The sequence below is a fragment of the Rhodnius prolixus genome, unplaced genomic scaffold (genome assembly GCF_049639745.1).
Source record: "Rhodnius prolixus isolate KJV_2025 unplaced genomic scaffold, Rpr scaffold_1, whole genome shotgun sequence".
In the NCBI taxonomy this organism is placed as follows: domain Eukaryota; kingdom Metazoa; phylum Arthropoda; class Insecta; order Hemiptera; family Reduviidae; genus Rhodnius; species Rhodnius prolixus.
In genome coordinates, this window is record NW_027411581.1 from 62,361,282 (window position 1) to 62,386,501 (window position 25,220).

A 25,220-nucleotide genomic window follows, 5' to 3' on the forward strand; every position below is an offset into this window, starting at 1 on the left:
GACTAAATTAAATTACAATTGAGAAATCAATAATTGTTGTTGAATAATCTACTTGTTATAACTGTGTGTTATTTGTGCTCACGAATATTTCGGTAAGACGAATTCAAGACAGTAGCCTACTCTAACTTTGTCTTTTTCTACTTTAACATGCATGTACATATATGTGATTTATCATAATTATAACAAAAAAATAATATAAATGAAGTGGCCAGCATAAGGTTCTGTGACATCTAATAAATTCTAAAAAATATTAATGAATATTAATGCAGTAAAATTACTTAAATATTAATGAAGAATTAATGAAATGTTGGGTACTAGATGATTTGTGTACCTTTTGGCGTTCAATCAACCCTTATACTTAACATTTTAAACTGTAAGTTTTTGTTAAGGAGATTTTTGTACCTTTTGGATAAATTTTCCTTTTTGTCTGTTTTGCAAAGTTAAATATCTGCTTTACAGATTTTTTTAAAATTTGGAATAAACAATTCTATCATTATAATCTGATAAGGTGTTAAGTCGGAACCGTAACTACCACTGGAGTGGTCTTTTTAAATAATGATTATAGTTGCGGTCCCACAAACCATCCTCAATAACAATTTAAAAAAAAAAGAAAAAAAAAAAAAGCCTTTTGAATAACATAGGAAGGTATTTGTACGTAAATAGCAAAATTAAACTGCGATTTCAGTACTTCCTCTTAAGAGGAGTAAGAAAAATAAACTGCGATTACAGTACTTCTCCCTAAAAGGCAAAGATTTTGAATCGAACGACAATTCATTAATGTAAATAGGTTCACCCATTGATAATTTTAACGATTGCAGTACTTCCTCTTAGTAGGTGCAAGAGCTTGATGGCCATTCACAGCCAAGTAGAGGAGCTTTAACCACTTATTCGAGCTGAATTTTATCAAAATCGGACTAAGCGTTATAGAAATATTGGTAATATTAGTTTTAGAAAGGGCCTTACTTGGATGGGGCAAACTCCCCTCCTAATGAGGCATAGCGTCGAGACTTTCAAAGTGCAAATCTGTACAAAATTTCGATTCGAATGACACTTCATTTATGAAAATCGGTTCACGTGTCGATAATTTGAAACGATCGCTATACTTCCCCTTAACAAGTGTAAGATTAGATCGCCGCTTTAATGTTACGTACGGAAGCCCTAACTCTATCATCCTACCAAATTTTATCAAAATCTGGCCAAGATTTACAGAGTAATTAGTAATAATAATTTTGAAGGGGGCCTTACATAAAGGGGGCTAACTCCTCTCCCATTCGATGTACAGCGACGAGACCCCCAAAAGGCACATCTACATAAAATTCCGAATCGAATGACACCTCATTCATGAAAATCGGTTCGCGCGTTTAGGCGCTACGCAGTTTACAAAAAAGGTAACAACAACAACAACAACAACAACAACAACAACAACAACAAGAACAAGAACAACAACAATTTTTGAAAATGCCGTTTTTGCTCATTTTCGGCAACTTTTTTCTCGAAACCTATTAGATATGAGTTGTTGCAAAAAAATTACAGTTATAAAGGAGGATTTGCCCTACATTATAAAGAAAATTTGGGAATTTTATCTTTTATAGAAAAAGAGAAAAAAATTGTCAAAGTTGGGTGTTTTTCAACGTTACGCTTTTTCCTGCAGTTTTTGATGATCAACCCTTATACAACTGTCCTACCGGACAGTTTTAATAATAAAATTTATTCTTGCAATTTTTGCTATTAAATTATTTTTAAGGTTATATTTGAACTCTTTTAGTGATTGGACTAGACAATTAAGAAAAAAATTGTCAACTCTCAGAATGTGACCTTGTATTAAAATTATTTAAAATTTCCCAACTTATTCTGTAAAAATAACCTTAATGATTTCTAGAGCGTGTATACTTATACATCCTGTCTAAGAGGATGATCAAATCCTTGAGATTTTATTGGTAAACCACAAAATCTCTATTTATAATAATTGTATAGTTTAGTTTTAAAAGAAATGTCAAACTGAAACAGCATCCTCACCTCCTCTCGATCTATATATTATTTCCCTTAAATGCCATTTGATTTGTGTATGATTTCCGGTTTTGTTTTTTTGTATCTAATATATTTTATGGAAGTTCCTCAGTTCGAAGCTCGCGAGTAGCTAGTTCCTGTTTGTTAGAAAGAAATAAAGTATGGTGTTTCCGCTTCCGTCCACGACACCTAATAGGAAGTTGGACGTATAGCTCCGCTTGACAAAAAAAAAAAAAAAATTATAACAGCAAAATTCCCTTCCCCACTTAACACTTAACCTTATCGGTTTTAGTTGGCCGAGAAATTTTGGGAAATGTTTGCATAGAGAAAGAAATTGGGCAAACCGCTATGTAATTCTACTATTTCCATATTAATGCTACTAAGAACTTATTTATTCAAAGGAGATTTCCTATTTCTTTTCTTTTTTTTTCTTATTTTAATCATAACTACGATTAAAACAATTTCCAAAACTCATAGATTTTTTTCTTAAACTCAGATTATTGGATACAAATGTAAAATTTAAATTTGTAAGACCTTCTTACTGGGAAAACGCACCCCCTCTAAACCCTTCCGCGGAAAATTGCCCTAAAACTCAGTTGATTCAAATTTATGTCGGAGAGAGAGAGAGAGAGAGAGAGAAAGAGACCATTTTGGGAAATCCTCTTTTCCGTACTCCGGAGACGTAGAAAAGGAAGGATATAATCGCCCTGATCCTAAAAGCTGCTGCTTAAAAGTAACATAAAAATTCAAATAAAGCAAAACCATTGGTCGATTTACCATTTTTCAAGGATAATAGGCCGGAAGCAGTTGCCCCCAGTATCTTATACTGTTATTTTACGTGGTTGGTTTTTTTTTTGGTCAAGCAAAAATCGTACTTAGTTAAATGATAAACGTACTTGATATAACCTTCGCAATTAGCCAGTCCAAAGCTGACATTAAAAATACTGGTTATTTACAAGGAAAAATATGGCATTTCTTTCAGGACCAGTTCTCCAGATGTTAATTCACCTTAGATTTTTTTAATCCTTAAGACTGGGAAATTTCTCGATATCTTTTTTTTTTTTCTTTTTGTCGTGGTGGTTACCCTGGACTTTGTGCTTCTTCTTATTCTGTAGGACTTGGGAACGAATTCGGGCACTCGGCAATCCTCAGGAAGTTGGTTGCTATTATAGGGTGATAATTGCAGTGCTTAGCCTTTCTAAAGAACTTACTTATCACTTAAAAGAAAACTTTTTTTTTTATAGACCAAAAACTTGGGTCTTTTTTTTTTTTAAATTTAGAATTCTTTCGAAAAAATGTGGGTTTCAAAACTACTCATGTTCATGATAGTATGATGATAATTCTGCTGTAGGAAGTCATTAATTGTTAACTATTAATTTTTAAAATGAAAGATCGAATAAAACTATTCTTTAAGGGACTTCTAAGCAGGACTATTTGGGGTAAAGATAAAGCTTCCCTTCATCAAAAGTTATTTACTAATATTAGCCCTCAGACAAATCCCCGACATTTAGGCCGGATTAGCGACAGAAAAATGGTTAAATTTGATTAATTTAAAAAAAAAAAAAAAAAGCACCTGATACAGACGCAAAACTATTATGGCCTCCATAATAGCTGCTGGGGTGGGTGGAGGGGTACAGTTGCTACAGCAACGGTAAACAACCATTCCCTAAAGCGAAAAAGGGGACTGTTGTTCAATAAACTGAACTGTTACTTTATTATTTTATTCGGTTATTTTCTCATCCACCCAGTCTGACGTGCGAGACTTTCAACTTTGAACTTTTACGGGGGATGTAAAACAAAAAAATGTTTTTTTGTGGAATTTTCTATTCGAACTAGTGGAAGGAGAAAATTAATATTTATTTTGAAAAATTGAGTATACATTGATGAATTTACATCATTAGCTTTGATTAAATTTACCGTATCCACTGAGTTTTGGGCCTTTTGAATTGAAGGCAATGGATGGATGAAGTCGATTCGAGGTGGTCGCAGTGACATAAGAATCGATTATTCCATGGATTCTGGGCTGGATCTCCATTTCTCCCCATTCTTGAGAGAGTGTAGCCAGAACAAGGAGGGGGGTCTCTAGTTCTCGGATTACTTTCTTCTCACTCTGGACCTTCTGGAGTGATGAGAGGATTCCCACTTATAGAACTGTAACCAGGCAGCTCTATCCCACTTGCCAACTTCCTTCCTTCTCCTCCTCCTCCAACCCATTCCTCTGCTCCAGAACATATCCTGCACTACTATCATTCCTTAATTTTGCCTATGCCCACGAAGAATTAAAATAAAGAGGAATGGATTTTAACTGGCCATTTTACATTTTCATTACACATCAGCAGTTGAATTGTAGAGGCATGCCAGATATTGGCTCGTAGTGCCTTAGCAAGATCAGGGAGGACGACTTCCTCTTTCTGGCTTCCTTTTCAGGTGAACATATAATTCTTAGGGAAGGGTGATCTCTCAGAAAGGAAAGCTACCCCCCATAAAGTGCTATTTTTATTCCAGGTGTAGTTGCCCTCAATTTTTTATTTTTTTAAAATTATTTAGGGCGCGTCAACATCTAAGGTTATTGGCGACCGGAGTTTTTTTTTCAGTGCACTGCCGGCCTCCGGATAGTGTACTCCTGTTACAGACAACATTGTCCATCACCGGACCGTGAGCTGTAAGAAGCTCCTAGGAAGAGAAAATCTAAGGGTCATCAGCTGGACTCTAACCCAGGTCCTCCGCGCGGGAATCCAATACGCTAACCGCATAGCTAATCCCTTCCCTATTTGCCCTCAAATGTTGAAAACAATAAGAATTTAATTAACTGCCTGCAGAAATTCTGCAGATCCAAGTTGTTGCACAATAAGAGAAAATTTAGTCCTGAGTGGTTTGTTTTTTTCCATGAATTGGGAAAATAACACCGTACGAGATGCTCTACTAGTCTAGGCCGTAGAACTTTAATTGGTTATAAGAGTCACGAGAGTTCTTGGGCAAATTGACGTTGGGCAAATGTTTAAAGAAATATTTACTGAACGGGTCCGTCTTCAATGAAATGGCTATTTCAAATGATTAATAGAGTTTTAATGACCATCGTTGGAGTATTAGTTCGCAGGGAGAGGATGACTCTAGTGAAAGAAGAAATCCCTTTGGCTCTAGTTCAGGATTAAAGTGATAGGATTAGAAATGACTCACGTATACACCCAATCTATTCATCATTGATCAAGTTGCCCTTGGCAACGCAAAAATAAAATTGTTATAAATTAATCGATCTGTTAATTACCACCTTTATAACGGGCATTCTATTTTATTTCTTACGATTATTTGCATTATCTTACTGCTTTCTATAAAATAGTTTGGAAGTATAGTGTTTCGATCTTCTGCTCTTTTCTTTCTATTAACCATTAAATAAAATCCAAGGCCTAGAGACCGGGGAATCGAACCCACTAAACCAACAATACATCTAAGTTTCTAAATTGAGTTTTAAGTGCCGATTTACTCGTAAGATCTCCCCGAGAGTTAGAAAAAGGTGATTTTTAGTGAGTGTTGTATCACAGTATCTGTCTGTTTCGAAACACAAATAAATGGAATTATTAATATTTCGATGTAGGCCCAAATATTGATTTAATATCGAAATCGAATACATTGTTCATTTTTTCTTTGGGGGGGGAGGAGGAGAGGGATGGTTTTGAAAATGGTTGGATTAGGAGGGATTTGGAGACTTCATTCTACACCCAAAACTTGTATAAGTTCAAAAAAGAATTGAATACAAGTTTTGAAACTCGCAAGTTTTGGGGGGGGGGGGGAAATGCTTAGATACTTTGGAAATCCCCGCCTTGAGAGGAAGTCGAGTGCAGTTGTACCAACTGATTCTCCTTTCTTAAAACGCTATTAACAAAAAAGTAGTTTTATTTTTCTCATTTAGGTGTCTAAAAAAAAACCTCTTTTCTGCGAATACCCAATTTTAGTATAAGTAGAGTTTGAAAGAGAATTCTATTTTTGATATAATCGAAGATTCTAATAATCATTGGGGCAATCAAAAAAAATAAAGAAGTTATGAACCCTTAAAAAAGAAGGGAACAATTTTATTGATTTCATTGATTTTCTTTTCTTCAGTAATAATTTAATATTTTGTGGACATTATCACCAGATAAATAATTCAAAAAACGTTTCCACCATCAAATGTTTACTATTCGAATTTTAAGGTTACTTTCAGAAGATAAAAGAGATCAACATTTTTTTAGTGAAGAGGAAACAATTTAAATTTGAAGTTATAAAAAATATGCTTAGGGCCGCGGTGCTGAATAAGTAAAGTAAAGAAGAAGAATAGAATAGAATAATTTTATTTGTTTTAAGGGTTCTACCCTATACAAATGGAGTTTGGTTAAATACAACAAAATAAAACCTTATAAAACCTAAATAAAAACTTGAATTGAAAACTAAAAATATACATTCCAATCGAATGAAAATAAAAAGAACCAAAATTTAAAAACATAAAAAATTATAAACAAAACAAAATTATAAAAGTATTTTTATAAACTTAAAACGAAATTCCTCATTTTGAAGGCACTTGTTATAAAATAAAATAAATCATTTAATTTGTTAATATCGGCTACATCTAATAGAGCTTGAACTTGAACATCTACATCTGAAATACTAGAGATGTATTTATTCAAGTATTTATCTCTATAAGATTGCAGCCTTAAACATTTTAATAAAAAGTGCTGTAAATCTTCTCTTTCGGGAATACTGCATATAGGGCAATTGGAGATATCTGTTTGAAAACTGTTTCTGAAACCAGAAGAAGTGATTTGAAATGAACGAGGCTGACATAACCTCATTTGACTAATTAATTTATGCTTTATAATTGGCACCCTAAGAGACAAATATTGCTCACACAGCGTTAGACTACTTATCTTTCTAAAGTCTGGATTGTAGTTTGAATGCAGAACAGCGTTAATGTCTAAAGAAAATTTATTATTCTGAAATTTCAGAATGCTACTGCTGAATTCATCCTTAAATTGTGACATTTCGCTAGTATTTAGCAAGCTAACTGCATCAATAGAATCCAATTTTCCTTTTAACTGAGTATACCAATTAAATTTAACCATAGATATTCTGTCATTACTGAGGGATTTTAAAATATTCAAACATATCTTTGGGAGGCGGTTACCATCCATTAGTTGAACTTTATGCCACCATCTAACCATCTTTTTTAGAACCTCAGTTTCAATAGACTCTAACCCAACTTCTATACGTACATAATGATTAGGCACATTTCGTGGCCAATGGAAGATGGATTTAAAATATCTGGTCTGAACACATTCTAACTTACTGCAATATAATGGAGCCCAAATTTCTGCGCTGTATAATAAAACGGAATTAATCATAGATTCTAATAATTTTTTTCTTGTCACTAGCGAATCCGATTTTGACTTTATTAAAATTTCTCTAACTTTACGGGGTGCTAATTGTGATTTTCTAATAAAATGGTCAGCTGTAAGTGAAAAAAGGCCTGAAGAAGAGAAAAGCACTCCGAGATAAATGTATTGTTTTACTATTTCAATTTTGAAGTTATCGTAAAAAAGGGGTTTCATAGATTTCACTCTACCTCCCCTTTTAAAAATCAATATTTAAAAATCAAGTAAAGTAAAGTAATCGCCTATTTTTTTTCAGGCGGGGCTTAACGTCCAACTACTAAATTAGGTGTCGTGGACGGAGGCGACTAGCAAACATATTTTACTGTAAATTTCTTTTTATTAACCATTAAATAAAATCCAAGGCCTAGAGACCGGGGGAATCGAACCCATTAAACCAACAATACATCTAAGCTTCGCAGGTTTCGCTTTCTAACCGGTCGGCTACCGTGGCGCCCTACGCAGTGCTGAATAAATATCCGCCGAATTAGGAGTAAAAGAAGGTGTGTTTAGAGAGCTCTAAATATATCAGATTTTTAATTTCTTTTTCTGCCTCTCTCTGTGTTGTCCAAGAGATGGAAGGAATGCAATAAGAATAAAGACCACAAACATCCAAGGCCAATGTTGGATTCTCCGAGAACGTACGAGGAATCAGTGATGGCTTCCCTCTCTGTTAATATACTCTTATATTAACATACTCCAAATCTTTTGTTGAGATAATTTCAAAGGAGGGTCCTCGAAAAAAAGTTGTTAACTATTTTCGATTGAATAATAATGATGAGTAATTCACACACATATATGTATTGTATAAAACATGTGGTGGATCTCCGCCATGTTTAAATTTTGTTTCCAATAAATGATTTTTTTTTTCTTTAACATACCTTAAGGGGGGGAAAAATTTAAAATAATCTTATTGGGTGGGTATTTTTTTAATGGCCAGTACCGTTTTTTCTACCAGAAATTGCTTGAAGGACAAACTGTTGTACAAACAGGAATCAACTTATCCCACGCCCCTTTTTTTGTGTTAACTTGAACAAACAAACAAATGGAATATTAAATATATTTATATTATTAAACATGTTACAACCTGAATAAAAAAAAAAGTATTATTCAAAACATACTCCCAATTTAATAAATCTAAAGTGTCAGTTTTTAGATATTCCGGGTATTGTAAAGTAAAGTAATCGCCTATTTTTTCAGGCGGGGCTTAACGGCCAATTAGGTGTCGCGGACGGAGGCGACTAGCAAACATACTTTACTGTAAATTTCTTTTATTAACCATTAAATAAAATCCAAGGGCTAGACTAGTACCGCAATACATCTTAGCTTTGCGGGTTTAGTCTCTTAACCGCTCGGCTATCGTGGCGCCTATTCCGTGTATTGTATTAAACATAGTTGAATTGTAGGGAAAGAATATACAAGCATTGGTACAATCACTTTAGGTACCGCAAGATGTGTAAAGATACCTAGATTTAGTACTCATTTTAGTACGTTGGACCAGAGAGAGACCTTTGTTAAATTAAAATAAGAGTAAAACCCTTATATTCATGCTCGGAGAACAGTAATTTTCAACAAAAGACGTAAAAAAAATGTTAAATATTTACGTTAATACATTTTTCTTCTTCTTCTTCTTTGTCTTCTTTAACAACGAGGGCCTAGGCTGTAGCGGTGATTTCTCCCACGAGTAAGGATGCTAATCTGCCCGACGGGCGCTGAAAACATTCATCCTGGCGTTTCTATTTGTTGATTAATTGATTGCCAAATCGTTGAGTCAGTTTTGAAGAGGTACCCATTACTATTATTTTGATCTTTTTGAAGTGGTTTTAATGCATATACATCTTATGCTTTTCAGCGTCGAGCTTTAGATACTTTGGCCTTTAACCAACGGATGTACTCTTCCCTGTTGTTTGCCAATTTTTTAGATAGAAGACCTAGTCTGACCTCGCTTTTGTGCCAAATCACCCGATGAAATCCAAATAGCCCAATCTTGGTCTACGGCCTTCTGATTTGGCCTCCATCAAGCACCTAATCTTCTCCTCTTCACTTCTCCTGCAGACGTGGCCAAACCCATCCCCAACTGCCGGTTCCCCCAACTTGGTTAAGAAGGGAATTAAATTTATGAACGGTTATTTATTAGCTAAAATTAAGCTTGACTGTAGGTAGTCTCCAGGGTAACCTTAGTGTGGCCCCTCAAATTTTACTATTTCTGTGCCCTATTCAGATCACCAAAAGGTGATGATGATCAGTTGGTTATAACAGCTCAGAAGCAGGGATAGAATAAAGGGAGTGGCCAAAAACGAAAAAAGGAGTGAGATCGTGGCTTCATTTTGGTTCTCATTGGATCAAAATTAATTTCTTGGTCGAAAAAAACTTTTACTCTACTACAAAATTTGAGCTTTTAAAGCTTCGGCAACAGAAAGACACCCTCTACATAAAAAACATACCAATGCAGGCTAAGAAAGAAAAGAAAAATCTTGAAAACTAATTATCCGCAAAAAGTTGTAACTTAATATTTCGATTTGATTCCATCAAGGGGGGGACTCAGTTAGAAACTTAGCGATCAGAGTCCCTCAAACTGAAGAATCACTTTAATATCAATGGATTTTACATTTTTCTTTTCTTTTTTGAAAATAATCCACGATTTCCTTTTAATCTTTGTATTCATGTTTTTTTATATGGAAAATTTCTCCAGAGAAACACGTGCCAAGGGGAGGAGGTAAATTTCCCGCCATCTATCTACCGCCCCCTTGGAAGTATTGAATGTGTTGTTGAAAAATACCGAGGTTGATGAAAATTCCTTTTTCGCGGGAAGGGGGGGATGCCACTTTAATGGAAAAGTTTATCACTTCTCGATAGAAAGATTCCTATGATTTTTTATTCACTTTAACTTCATATCAAATTACGCCCATACAGATCAATAACATTTATTGGAAATACATTTCTAGGAAAACAATAGCTAAAGGTCTTTCTTGTAGGGGTTAGAAGGGTGTGTTTTCCCGTCTGAAGTCTGATTTCAGTATATTGTACGGTGTTATGGAGAGTTAAATGATTACCAAAATTACCAATTTGAAAAAAAAAAATTATCTATCGGAAGATTATAGTTTGATTTTTTTTCTTATCTGAGTTTGTATTTAGACTTCGACTTATATTAAACACTAAATTATCTAATAATTTCTATTTTTACGACGGAAATTATCAGTTCGGGGAAATTTATTGTTTTAAAATATAGTGTACGAATTAAACATGGTTTTTCAAATTCGATAAATGATTAAATTTAAAAGTTTGAACCTGAACCTAACCTTAATCGTAGGTTAGGGTTAGGGTTGGTTAAGACCAACATATTTTTATCATCTGATTACATATTTTAAAAAAAATATACGAGGGTCGTTTGAAAAGTCCGTGCAAAAATAAAAACTACTTAATTTTTTGGGGTAAACCTTTTTTATTTTTCAACATAGTCTCCTTTTAGGCTTATACACTTCGTCCAACGCTGCTCTAGTTTGTTGATCCCTTCCGAATAATAGGATTTGTCCTGAAAAATAGCCATTCGTTTCTGCAATCACCTCCTCGTTTGAATAAAATCTTTTTCCCGCCAGCCATTTCTTCATATTGGGGAACAAATAGTAGTCCGAGGGAGCCAAGTCTGGAGAATAGGGGGGATGTGAAACGAGTTGGAACCCTATTTCCATTAATTTTGCGACCACAACTGCTGAGGTGTGAGCTGGTGCGTTGTCGTGATGGAAAAGGACTTTTTTGTGGGCCAATCGTGGGCGTTTTTCTTGCAGCTCGATTTTTCAAACGGTCCAATAACGATGAATAATATGCACCTGTAATAGTTTTACCCTTTTCCAGATAGTCGATGAGGATCATTCCTTGCGAATCCTAAAAGACAGTCGCCATAATCTTTCCGGCCGAAGGAACGGTCTTCGCCTTTTTTGGCGCAGATTCCCCCATGGTAACCCATTGTTTAGATTGTTCTTTGGTCTCAGGAGTGTAGTGATGTATCCATGTTTCATCCACAGTGACGAAACGACGCTTAAAGTCCTGCGGCTTCTTCTGGAACAGCTGCAAACCGTCCTTGCAACACTTCACACGATTTCGTTTTTGGTCAAGCGTGAGCAATCGCGGCACCCATCTTGCGTATAGCTTTGTCATGTCCAAATGTTGATGCAAAATATTATGTACCCGTTCATTCGAGATGCCCACAGCACTAGCAATCTCACGCACCTTCACTCTTCTGTCATCCATCACCATATCATGGATTTTATCAATGATTTCTGGAGTAGTAACCTCAACAGGGCGTCCAGAACGTTCAGCGTCACTTGTGCCCATATGGCCACTCCGAAAATTTTGAAACCACTTATAAACTGTTCTAATCGAAGATGCAGAGTCACCATAATGTTTATCAAGCTTCTCTTTAGTCTCCTGAGGCGTTTTGCCTTTCATAAAGTAGTGTTTAATCAACACACGAAATTCTTTTTCGTCCATTTTTTGAAAATCACTCGACTTCCTCGATTCAAACTAATGCCAAACACAAAGAAATAGACCGATCTGGCTGAAACTTGGTGTGTGTTCTTCCAAGAGATGCTACTAACTAAACATAACCTCGATACGCGCCAGTGGTGCTATCTCTCTGACTTTGCACGGACTTTTCAAACGACCCTCGTATATGCATGTGAAAAGAAACACGAGATTAAAATAAAATAAATGGGATGTTATTTTTTACGAATTTATCGTGTATCAATTTTTATATCAGTAGTACACACTGTTTAAGCAAATCATGCATCTAATTTAAATTTGTTCGAAATACAAGTGTTGTACTCTCCAATAGAGTACAGTATAGGAGTAAACAATTTGACCTTTTCGTGTTCTATATCCATTAATACTATGCTCGTAATTGTAGATAAATTAGCTAAAGTTAATGTTTTCTAATATGAAGTTTCTACAAAAACAGAAAAGGTAATTGGATGCACATAGATTTCAATTTTTGTTGTTCAGTACGTATTTTTCTATGATGATAGCCATTTCATTTTTTACTCATCGTGGGTTTCGCTCTCTTACTGAGGTGATGGATGACCTTTTGTGGAATCAAATTGTTTATAATGAGCAAAGGTTAACGATTACAATTTGATAATCGAACAAAATGCTAAGAATTTCTTGATGTAATTAACCTAAAATGTAAATCACCTCAATGATCGACCCTTTGTGAATTATATTTTTGTCTTTTTTTTCCTCTAGCACTTGCATTTTAATTTTTACATCTTCTTGACAGGGATTATGATAACCATTTAATGGAAAGGCTGATGTCAACAAATGCTATTAAATTTACGTTTATAGTAAAAATGATAAAAAGTTGAGACAAACCGTTAAAAAAAAAAATACATCTGTGAAAAAATGGGCATCACATGATACGAGATTTTTATTAGTTTTTATAATGGGAATCATTGTAGGAACTTGTCTACCCGAAGAGCCTTCACCACAGGATGATGTGTTGCAAATTAGGAGAGTTTTATATGGTAATTTTTTCTATAACCGTCTTGATTACTTAGTGTGTAAAAGTGTTCACATTAATAGAATAGTTGTAGAAAACAAAAAATGGATCCTTTGATTAAACTCTATTCTGCTCTAATTTACTTGCCATTAAATACTCGATTAAACTTTGTAGTTATAATTTACATTATGAGGGTTATGAACTAATAATGAACAACATGTAATTTGTACATACCTTTTACAGTAAATTTCAGAACTAGTAGTAATGAAAACCAGGAGACACTAGTTTATGAAAGACACAAATTATTATCACAAGATTATGTACGATTTACGTTTCACTGAACTGTAGGAAAGATCCCAGCACTTCACATAACCTGACCATGTTTATGAACCAAGCCGTTGTGTTACCTTCCGTTTTGCTCTCCCGTCAAACATAACAAGTTCATGTGCTTCACACAGAGTAATGAGATCGGATTTTTTTATTGTTTTGAAACTTTTGTATCAGAAGAATTTTAAAAGAATATATTTATTGTTACAATGGAATTTTCTCCTGATTTAACCGAGTATGATATTAAACAATTAAAGGCATTGTTTCCTGATATTGTAGGATGTTTAACGACTACAGAGTCTGGTAATTACGATATGCATGCATCTAAACAGTGTACATTTTTCTTTTCTTTTTTTGTTTAATTTTCATTATAAATTTAGAAAATTATCCAACAGCTTTATCTAATAGAATCTCTCAGAACGACAAAATAAAACTTAAAATTATTTGTTGAAGATGTCTTTATTTTGATAGCCGCTAATATCAGTAGGGAACCAAAAAGTAAAAAAACAAATGAACAGTTTAATTTGATCTTACAAGATTTCTAATTATAAGTTACTCATATTTGTGTTTTATTATTATTATCATCATTTTTGTTGTTGTAATTATTATTACTGTTACTACATACGTATTTTACATGTTGCAGGAATAAAGTGTCCTGTTTGTTCAAAATTCGTCCTACCAGATGACATAGAATGTCATTTGGTTATGTGCCTCACCAAACCGAAGTTAAATTATAATGGTATGTATAAAAATATCTTCCTTTTTTACTTAAGAAATTTGAGCCTATATAAACAAGAGAAAAACATTCTAAATACATTTGTACATAGTGAGAACCGTACATTATATAATTATGTATTCAGTGGAGCCTGCCTTTGGTATACAAAGCATTCAAGAGTTATTATTATGTTAAAATTGCTTGAATAAAATAAAGCCAGAACATTCAACAAACTAATTTTTACTGTTAAGGGCCATTAATCGTAAATTACGTTCCAAATAGTTCTGTCTAATATTATTACATTTAAATAAGAATTTATTGTTTAATTTAAAGTACTGAAATATTTTTGATGAAAAATACGTATTGGTAGGACAACATATGTAAAATAGTACTTGTTTTAAATTGCCAAGCTCTAGTTTCTTATATTTAACCTATTGAAAGTTTGTATTTAAAGCTTCTAAATATCTGGGTTTAGCAAACAGACTTCTGTCATTGCAAATGATAAAAGCATTTATATTTTTTTTTATGCATTAGTAATGACTACGATTTTTTGCAGAGGACGTTTTATCGGAAGATAAAGGCGAGTGCGTAATTTGCCTTGAAGAATTAACACAAGGAGATACCATAGCCAGACTTCCATGTCTGTGCATTTATCACAAAAGGTAATTAATTAAGTTCTTCTGTAGCATTTAAGTGTAAAATTTGTAATGTAGGCATTTAGCCTGCTGTACATATCAGTACCCCGGAGGTGCACAACACTAAGTTCCATTTTTTCAAAATTTATTTTTTTAATGTTTCTAATACAATATTCCTGTTTTTTTATTACTCAAACATCACTTATGGTGCATCTACGTTACTTATTATCGGCCAAAGATTTAAGTAAAATAACTCCCGTGGGTTTATAAGTAAGAAAAAGCAGCGAAAAAACTCTTTCATTTGCTCTCCTGTAAAAAATTTAAAATGTGACATACGTATGTACTGTTGTGTACCTCCGGGGTACTGATATGTAGATGTATGTACATCATCAAATGAAGTGTTGATGCAGTTTCAGATAAGTTAAGGTTACAATGCGTTTTTTTACTCAAACTTTATGTTTATAAAAAATATTTACCATTTGTAACCAATATATTGAATAATTATTCATGTTAACTTTAATCTAATCATTTTTCAGAACTGTTAATAAACCACATGAAGCGTTTCGAAACGGTTCACTAACATGAAAATAAAAATATAATAAATTATTAGAGACAGTATTATGGTTTCTCTTTTGTTGGTTTAGGTTTTATTTAACCAGTACTAGGTTATGATTAAAATTTTATCTTTCTTTGTATTTCTGTTAATCTTCGTCCGTATTTTGTCCTGTTCATCAAAAGTGCTCCAAAGAAAGTTCCTTGAAGCTCACGAAACATCAATATTATTAAATATTAAAATTTAGAGGTCAGTTTATAGCCCTGCCCTTAAGAAGAGAGGAAAAAAATTGAACACATGTTAACTTCACTAAAAGCCGCTTATTATAATGTAGTTCACCTCAGACTGTGGTTGGTTAAATAAACAATTAATAATGACAATTTTCCATCAAAAAATCTCTATAAATTAATGCTTCTAAATTATAAATAAATACATGAAAATTCTTGTTTCGTCTTTGCAGTTTTTCCTAGAATAGGACAGCCATAACGTTCTCTATTTTTCTCTTGGTTGCATAAAGAAACACAGTTACATTCTACTGGGGAGCCACGGTTTATAATTTAGATTAAGGAGATCTCCTTGCACTTTAATGATTCTTCTAATGAATTTTAACTGATTACAATCTTTAATGCAAATAAGTTGTTAAGGTAATAGTTACTTTTACATCTGGTGATATCTTGTGATTGCTACGCTCTAGTAATAAATGTTCCTCTCTCTACCTTCTGATTCTTTTGAAGTTTGCACAATTTCCAACAATGGGACTCCTACAACTTTCTACTTGGTCAAGGGTACACCCACCTAATTCACCCAGCTGAACATTTATGACTTGTGTTTCTATTCTGGTGGGTACCAGCCCCATTATTTTGTCCAATGATGTTGTTGGCGCGTTTTAGAAAGTTGTGTTAAGTCGTGAACAAAAATACGAAGTTTCTTCTGCAAGATAAGAGAAAGAAAAAAAGGTTTAAAACTGAGTGTAAATTGAAAAATGTGATTGGACCTGAAGATCTGAAGCTTGGGTAACCTACAGCAATAATGATAACTGTGGTCGTATTCTTTTTTGGGTCAAATTTATTTTTACCTCAAACGCAAACCCTTAAATATCTCGATTTGAAGATAAATGGAGTTAGGCCACTTTCAAAATAAACGGCTCATTTATTATTTTGTTAATAAATAGCTGTACCCGTTCACACGTTGTTGTGTTTGAACAAAAAGGCAGTTTTGATACCTCAAACATAATTTATTAATGATCAAATGTGTACAATACATCGAAATGAAAATTAACAATAAAATTATCCCTACTTCAGAGTACAGTAGTGTCCTTGCAAAGGTAGCATTTCTACATAATGTGAAAAATTCAGTTAATGTTGTTGTAGGCGATGACATTGCTCTTGCACGTACATTTTCTGATGTAAAATACACACGCTGTCCATTTTCTGCAAAATGAACAACCGTTGGATATCGCTCATGAATGGAAAATGATAAAATACAGCCATACAGCCCCATTGCTACTTATGTAGCGTCCAAGTTGATATTGGGTGACTTCATCGTTAGATGCAGTTGTATTTTCCACCCCAAACACTGCCATATCGCTTCCTTTGTTCACATATTTGCAAATATATTTTATAGCTTTCACTGAATTGCAGTACCCCCACATTTATGTGTGCGTTATACGTTTTTAGTAGTAATGGAGAATATGGTCCTACCCGACGATTATCAACGTCAATAGTATTGTTGAGCTCTTTTAGTTTAATGGATTTTCCACCATCTTCGGTATAATTTATTCTCGTATTAATAATTGCAAAAAACTGTTTTTCATGGTTTTCATGGTTACACTTTTAACAAATATTACTAATTAAATGTTATTTTGATATTTTTGGGATATTTGTTCGGGAGCACCTAGAACCCCAACTCTGATTTAAAAAAAAAAAAAATTCAAAAACCTTCCCGGGGATATACCTAATAATTTCCCAAATTTTCACGGCGATTGGATGTATGGTTTTTGAATCTATCGAGTACAGACAGAAAGACACACATTCATTTTTATATATATAGATAATATTCTGTTTATTGTTTCAGTTGTATAGACAGATGGTTTGATGTAAACAGGAGTTGTCCGGAGCATCCAGGCGACTGATGAGACTGAAGTTATACATTTTGAATCAAGTTTGTTAATAAAAAAATAAATTAAATAAAAAAATGGAACACAATGATTGGGGGGTATTAATGTAATAATAAAAAAAAAAAAATAATTAAATATAAAGTAATTGTATATAGCTTATTGTATATCGCAAATTGCAAGCTTTTCCTTTTTTTGTTCTTATTTTTCTTTTTCGAAGAAAATAAATTTAGTAGTTTTCTTTATGAATGATAAACATTGTGATAAGGCCTACATTTATATTTTAAAAAAAAGATAGAAAAAAAGAGTGTAAGATATATAATTTTTTTTTTTTTTATTATTAATGTCGAATCACTTAAACACGAAGTTTTTTGAACAGTTCGTCAAATTCATTTTAACTTTGTTTCTTACTATCCCCAATCATATCTTTTTTCTATAATTTTTTTTTTTTTTTTTTACAGTCGTAAGCCTAACTAAATAATATTATATTTAAGGGGGGAAAAAAACAACTACAAAAAAAAACAAAAACCTTTAATATCAATATCTTATCCCCAAATAATAAGTGTTATGTTAATGAATGTCTTAGTTTATTAATTGTGTTCATTTGATGATTTTTTGTTTGTTTTTCTTTTTAAGTTACGAAACGTAAATAATTGTTTTTTTTTTAAAAAAAAGCCTTTGTTGTGCGTATAGGAGGAGTTTTTATCTTTTTTTTTTGTAAATTCACACAGCTTGGTGAATGTGTTACCCAAAAAGTAATGTACATGTGATATATTTTAATTATTAATTGAAAATGTAAAAACCAAATTAAAAAAAAAGAAAAGAAAATTAATAATTAAAAGAAAAAAAAACAAAAAAAAACAGGTATTTGAAGGAAATACCCATGAAAAAAGGACATTGAAATTTAATGAGATAAATGATTATGCCAGAAGACTTATTTTATTATTATTATTATTATTATTATTATTTTATTAACTATATATTGGTGATGATCATGGTTTCATTAGATAAAAGCCAAGCAAATGTTTTTGTTTATTTTTTTAAAACTGTTTTAAGGGTGAGTTCATTCTACTAAAGTTCCATTTTTTGGTGCAAAATTTCCACACTAAATGAAGAATGTGCGCGATAATTTGAAACTGAAGGTTTTCTTACTGTGGTTGTTAAGATGTTAGCATTGAATGGAAAAAATAATAAAAATAAATCAATGAAACCTTGGGAAGGAAGTTGTACCTTCGTTTTTATTTTTAATGTTATTCACAAATTTTTTTACAGAAAAGTGAAATCAATAAAATAAAATAAAAATGAGAGGAGGTGTATTTTTTATTATTATTAACATTGATAATCATTGATTGTCATATTTAGGAGGTGGAAGAAATAAAATACCAATCAAAATATATATTGAAATTCAATATATGAATAAAAAAAAAAGAAAGAAAAAAACCACCTTTGATCATTGGTCATAATTATTGTAGCCATGTTTGAAATAAAGTTAATGTAAATGTGGAAGGGTTATTTTTTTTCCCCTCCATTTCCATTAAGCAGAGATTCCCAACCATTTTTAGGCTGAACTTATCATTGATTGCAACTTAAAGCTTTTTTGGGCGAGTGAATTATTGACGGAAGAATAATGAACAAGACATGTGGTAAAGCAAGTTATTATTATTTATTTTTTTTTTTTAGGTGGTACAGATGAGACCTTCTATTTAAAAATAAAATACAACAGACAACGGAGAACCACAACCATAACTGTAGGAGTAGAGTACGTCGACGGCAATTAGAATTTTACATCAAGTAATAACGATTTGATTTTATTTGAACGGCGTGACGGGACCCATGCCCCACGGCACCGCAGCCACCAAGAGGCTTATTGTGCCTTTCCCTCTTAAGTCTAGTAGATGGAAAACCTCCCCTTCTAAGGGTACGTTCACAACGGAGCTGTGAGCGAGCATAGATGATAGGAGTGATGCATCAGCGCTTAAAGAAAAACATAATACATTCGAATGTGAGCGTGCACAACGAAGAAGCTGCGACTAGTGGCTCATACGCGCTGGTATAAACTGGCATAGATGTTAGTATTAAATTTTTCATTTTTCTGCTAGCTGAACTCCAGTATTCGGAGCTTCAAAATGGACGTAGAAAAATTAATTAGTGCTTTCTTTACTCATTATTTTTTGTTATTATTTTATTATTTACTTTTAAACAATATTTTATTTTTTAAATCGTGCTTACATAATTATTTTTATGTGTATTTATTTGTTTTTTCTCAATAAAACCATTACCTCAGAGTTATCACTAGTTTTTCTTCTATGGTTATAGGATTTCCATGACAATTTTTCCAACATTTTCTTAATTTTGACCTTATTTTTTTCTAAAATATCGTCGAATGTGGGTGGACCCATCCTCACATATTCAAAAAAACGATCCGGGTAATTTCTAAGTTCCTTATATAAATAGTGAAATTCGCCCAAAGTACTTCGTTTTTTATTTATGGGATGTACATGATATTTTCTAAATAGTTTTTTCTTTAAAATATACCATTTCGTTGCTGCTGAACATAAAAACTCTTCTTCACTTCTCGGGACATGTTGCATGTATCAAAGCTCCGTTGTGCACACTAATCAGCGATTATATTTTACTCTATCAGTTATCATCTCTGCTATCATCTATACTCACAGTTCCGTTGTGAACGTACCCTAAGAAGGTTGTGCGCTTTCCCTACCCAGTTCCTTCTGCGCTATAATCCTACCTTTGGTCTCGAAAGTACCAAAGATATCGTAGCGCCCAGTCTCTCGATTGCAACGCAATCTGAATAACAGGTGAGAGGCCGTTTCTTCCTCTTCCTGATCACAATCTGCACAAAGGTTCCGAGCTAATAAGCCCACACCTTGTGCAGATGCTCACTGAACTTTCCGTGCCCCTGTGAATAGGCGTGTAATCAGAGTGATCTGATTTCTGCCCAAACCTAGGGTCACTTTGGGTTCTTTGTTTGTACAGCCAAGGGCATAACTCTCTTGCTGTGTTTGACCCCAGGAATCATCACCCAGTACTTTTCATGTACTCTCTAGATCCAATCACTGAGAGAATAATAAAGGTAGTAAGTAACACGTTAGTATAAAAAAACAAAGTAAATAAATTCTATATACAAAAGGCTATATAACTATTATAATAAATAAACATACTAAAATAAAAGTTGACCAGGGCATAACTCTCTTGCTGTGTTTGACCCAGTACTTTTCATGTACTCTCTAGATCCAATCACTGAGAGAAGTAATAAAGGTAGTAAGTAACACGTTAGTATAAAAAAAAAAGTAAATAAATTCTATATACAAAAGGCTATATAACTATTATAATAAATAAACATACTAAAATAAAAGTTGACCAGGGCATAACTCTCTTGCTGTGTTTGACCCAGTACTTTTCATGTACTCTCTAGATCCAATCACTGAGAGAATAATAAAGGTAGTAAGTAACACGTTAGTATAAAAAAAAAAAGTAAATAAATTCTATATACAAAAGGCTATATAACTATTATAATAAATAAACATACTAAAATAAAAGTTGACCATTTTATTCTATGTCGAGTGAAATATTGTCCATTAAAGCGAATAAACACAGCTGACGTGCGAAACTGTTTTACAGACTACTTGGACGAAGCTCTAAATTGCCCATTGAACTCAAAACGATTACTATATAATACTATCCTCAAACCTATGTGGACTTACGGACTAGAGCTGTGAGGTTCAGCCAAACCAACAAACCTACGGACTGTACAAACATTTCAATCAAAACTCCTCCGACAGATAATTGACGCATCTTTCTATGGTTACTAACCTTACTCTTCATAACGACCTCAACATTCCCTTCATAGACCAACTCGCCAAGAGTAAAAAACTCGACATAGAATAAAATGGTCAACTTTTATTTTAGTATGTTTATTTATTATAATAGTTATATAGCCTTTTGTATATAGAATTTATTTACTTTTTTTTTTTATACTAACGTGTTACTTACTACCTTTATTATTCTCTCAGTGATTGGATCTAGAGAGTACATGAAAAGTACTGGGTGATGATTCCTGGGGTCAAACACAGCAAAACTATGGCAGATCAGTTACCTAGACAACCATGGTTTAAGGGAACTGGCACTAATAAATGGGTTGTTACGACAATAAGCAGGCTGAGAGCGAACCACGCGGTGTGCGGATCGTATCTACACAGGATCAACAAAAGGTCCTCTCCTCTTTGCGTAGATTGCAATGAGGAGGAAGATTTCAAACATGTAATAATGATATGTCCACGTTATGTGGTAGAAAGGAAACGAATGTTTGACGATATATACAGGTATTTAGATGCACCATTTCGCTACGAAGACATTATATTCTCCACCAACAGTTATGTGCTTAAGTCGATAGCAGAGCTAGCAATGAAATATGAATGTATTTAGAAGCTATAGCCGAATTAGAATGAATGGAACAAAATGCTTAGAGAAGGATTACGTGATTTTAATTTTGGTTAAGCGAGAAGGATGGCAGGAGCACAGAGTGCTGCTCCATCCATTAGCAGTATTTTATGTAAATAGCGGTATATAGTAGAATGATGAATGTGTGAAGCGAATGTATTTGTAGGTAAGAACGGAGAGTAAGTGATATTCTAGTGATAAGCACCTAGACGATGCTGGCTGTATGGCGGAAGCCAATGCCAAAAAAAGAAAACAAAAAAAAAAAAAAAAAGAGTAAATATCAAAAATTCCATACTGCTCTCACTACTTGCTCAAATCCTCTTGTACAGTTTCTCGCCTATTCTGACATCCCTAACAATCCTACTCGCCGACTGAATCGCCAGTGGCCCCGCGATTTCCTTACTGTCTGAAGAACTAAGAACGTCATTATTCTCCTATCTCTCACTCAAATTCTCCTCCTCACATTCTCCTCTCTCCTATAGAGAGTGCTACCGCTGGGTAGCTTCTCTCCTCCTGCTCTTCCCGCACCAGTTCATTTTATTCACCTCCTAATTACTTATTGTATATATTTGTAGATTGTAAATTACAAAATAAATTTTTTAAAAAAAAGTCACAATTGATTTTTATCTTATATAATTTGTTTAATGAGAAAGTATATTACAAAAAAATTACTCTTAAAGCTTAAAATTCTTTCAGATGGGTGTTTACAAAATGTTTGTCGAGATGGCATTTTCTCAAGAAATCACTAAAACAAATCCGACAGACGTACAATTTTTTTAGACCACATTCATGTTTATAATGGCGCATCAACGAAGAGTAGTTATTGTATCTTGTGAGACATTTTTCACAACCAAATTTACGGTTATATGGATCATTTTCAACAACCAAATATCCTGTAACAGTATTTCATGAGTTAGTACTGAGAACAATGATAAATTGAAAAAAAAAAAAAACAAAAAAACAATTCAATACATGCTTGTGTTTTTTGTATAAATAATACAAACCATTAACAAAATTTCTGGACAGAAATAAAGAAATAACTCTTCTGCAACAAGTAAGCAGTCTGATCAAGATTGGCAAGAGAGGAGCCACCACCTAATGGAGAGACTCTCTCTCAGTATTTATTCATTGACCTCTATCTCAAGGAAATCGCGTGACTAACGTTGCTTCAATCATCGAATGGGTTCGTGCGGGAATGGTTAGATGAGAACTATAAGGATTAGAGGCTATCCAGAAAGGTAAGGATGCATTTTTTTTTCTTAATAGCGAGATGGGTATGTTTTGAACATTACGTGCGATTCTATTAAACTTAGAAGAATTGGTTGTTCGGCATAGAATTTTTGACAGTGAAGATGGAGGACGGATTTATATTAGAAAATTCGACTGACTTTCTGCAGTTCAAGTATGAAATTTCTTAATTGTGTCATAATAAATCAGTACCTTACTGTTTAGGTGTAACGTTGCCAATTTTAAATGTCGTTTCTAGTAGACGGGCTAGCGACTAGCAACTTTCTCCACTATTTTTCTTTTGAGATTTGTGGACAGATTCCTCATCAATAAGATTTTTTAACTAAAAAAAAAGGCTATAAAAGGAATCTAACTAAAAAAAAAGGGCTATAAAAGGAATTATTAATATTTTTTCAGTTTCCTTTAAGGCTTAGCACCTTCCAAATGCCAAGAAAGATCAAAGCTCCCATAAGATATCTTATCCCTAGATGGGAATGTATTACAAGTATTGTTTATCCTTAATTAAGAGAGACAAATTAAAAAAAATAATGTAGTTGAACTTGAGTTTCAAAAATCCTTTTAATCAGGTTTTTCTTAAAATGTTTTTACAAGAGATACACCCTGCCACCTCCTGACGGACGCCTATAAATCAATTGTTTAGTCAATATACCGTTCATTATTCGTACAAAAACCTTTAAAAAAAAGTCTGGTAACGACATTTAAAAAAAAAATACTAAAAATTAAAAATAAGCACACTGTAAATAAATGAGAGAAGAAAAAGAACACCTACCCACAACAACAGCATACCTAAGGGCTATTTTTTGATTTTATTTAAATTTGTGAACCAGATTCACAATTAGCGGAATTTAAAAAAAGATAAAAGTCAAATGTTTAATGTATAAGTAATAACTAGTAATAAGTTGACAGAAACACCACAATCTCAGTAAATTTTCAAAACATTTGGGAAGAATTAATAATACATAGGAATGAAAAAATTTATTCTATTAAAATAGCCTCTCCACCAAATAACATTATTTCATTTACATAAAATATATTTAAAAATACAATAAAATTTTTTTTTTTTTTTTTTTTTTAAGACCAAAAATCACTTCCGCATTTGAGAAGATGGGTGCTTTATAATCAGAATTTTAACAAATTGTGTAATGTTAGATAATATTAATTTAACAAATATAGATTTATCATTAAGTTAATAAACACAAAAAAAATATCAATAAACAAACAAAAGAATTATTAGTATTAACTAATAATAACAAAATTATATACAAAATTTAGGAGAAAAAATATACAATTCACCATAAATAATAACATTTATATAATGAACAAGAAGAGGTGCTCTTTTTAAAAATAGATTTCTATTAATAATCATATGATCAAGATAGAAATTTGAGATACTTCAAATTTTCTGAAGGAGCAAAAGAAATAAACCAAGAAACTGAACAAGACAAAGCAGATAAGAAAAAAAAGAAAAAAAAGTAGACTTAGGCGATCGGTGCACAGTACCGATTATAGTAAAGATGCCACTTTTACAAAAATACTTTTTCGTACGAATCGAGCAAGAAAATTTGAGATATTTTACAAAACTGTTATTGTAAATATAGAATTTGTTTTTATATTTTCTTTGATATTTTCATAGTTTTGCTTTACATTTTGTGCAGCAGACAAAATAAATGTTTTTGGTATAATTGATCATTATTATTATTTTCTAATTTTTCATGAAATAATTTAAAGAAAGAAGGTAAATTTTCTGTAAAAAATAAACTTTAACCAAAAATGGAAACTTGAAATAATTAATTGCCAAACTAAACATTTTTTTTTTTTTTTTTAATGTAACAAAAATTTTAGGTTAATAATGAAATTATTTAATAAAATATATTTACATATTTAAACTTATAAAATATGAATAAATAAATTAAATTCTTTGGTCTATATAATAGCGATGTATTTTGGATGCATGTACCAAAACAACATGAGTCTGTAAATGTTCTTTTCTTTTGAAAGATTTTCCACATAGTTCACAATGAAAACGAGGCTCAACTCCACATTCCAGTCGGCGATGGCGAAGCATACTGGTACGATTCTTATAAGTTTTACCACAATTGGAGCACGTAGTAGATGTTTTGTCATAGTCTGAAATGGGTAAAAAAAAAAAAAAAAAAAAGGTAAGTATATGATAAAAATTTTAAGTTAACGACCACACCAAATATTTTTATGAAATAGAAAACATTAGAATTGCCAATCTGTATTTATATCTGAAGAAGGTTCTTTACTTCGGCA

At 32.7% G+C, this 25,220-nt stretch overlaps 1 protein-coding gene and 2 long non-coding RNA genes across 4 annotated transcripts in view; 2 read left to right on the top strand and 1 right to left on the bottom strand.

Moving 5' to 3' along the window:
- LOC141446069 (uncharacterized) overlaps positions 1-12,923 on the top strand; it is a 30,607-nt gene extending 17,684 nt beyond the window's left edge. The window contains exon 2 of the long non-coding RNA XR_012453467.1: positions 12,679-12,923. This is a non-coding gene — a long non-coding RNA (uncharacterized lncRNA). The remainder of the gene's footprint in view (positions 1-12,678) is intronic.
- LOC141446071 (uncharacterized) overlaps positions 1-13,279 on the bottom strand; it is a 42,583-nt gene extending 29,304 nt beyond the window's left edge. For both annotated transcript variants that reach the window (XR_012453470.1, XR_012453469.1), the window contains exon 1: positions 13,132-13,279. This is a non-coding gene — a long non-coding RNA (uncharacterized lncRNA). The remainder of the gene's footprint in view (positions 1-13,131) is intronic.
- Positions 1-18,746, top strand: part of LOC141446066 (E3 ubiquitin-protein ligase znrf1) — a 50,401-nt gene extending 31,655 nt beyond the window's left edge. The window contains exons 2-4 of the mRNA XM_074112453.1: positions 13,868-13,963; positions 14,496-14,601; positions 17,201-18,746. Of these exons, the coding sequence (XP_073968554.1) occupies positions 13,868-13,963; positions 14,496-14,601; positions 17,201-17,258 (260 nt within the window). The 3' untranslated portion in view covers positions 17,259-18,746. The remainder of the gene's footprint in view (positions 1-13,867; positions 13,964-14,495; positions 14,602-17,200) is intronic.
- The last annotated feature ends 6,474 nt before the right edge of the window (positions 18,747-25,220 follow it).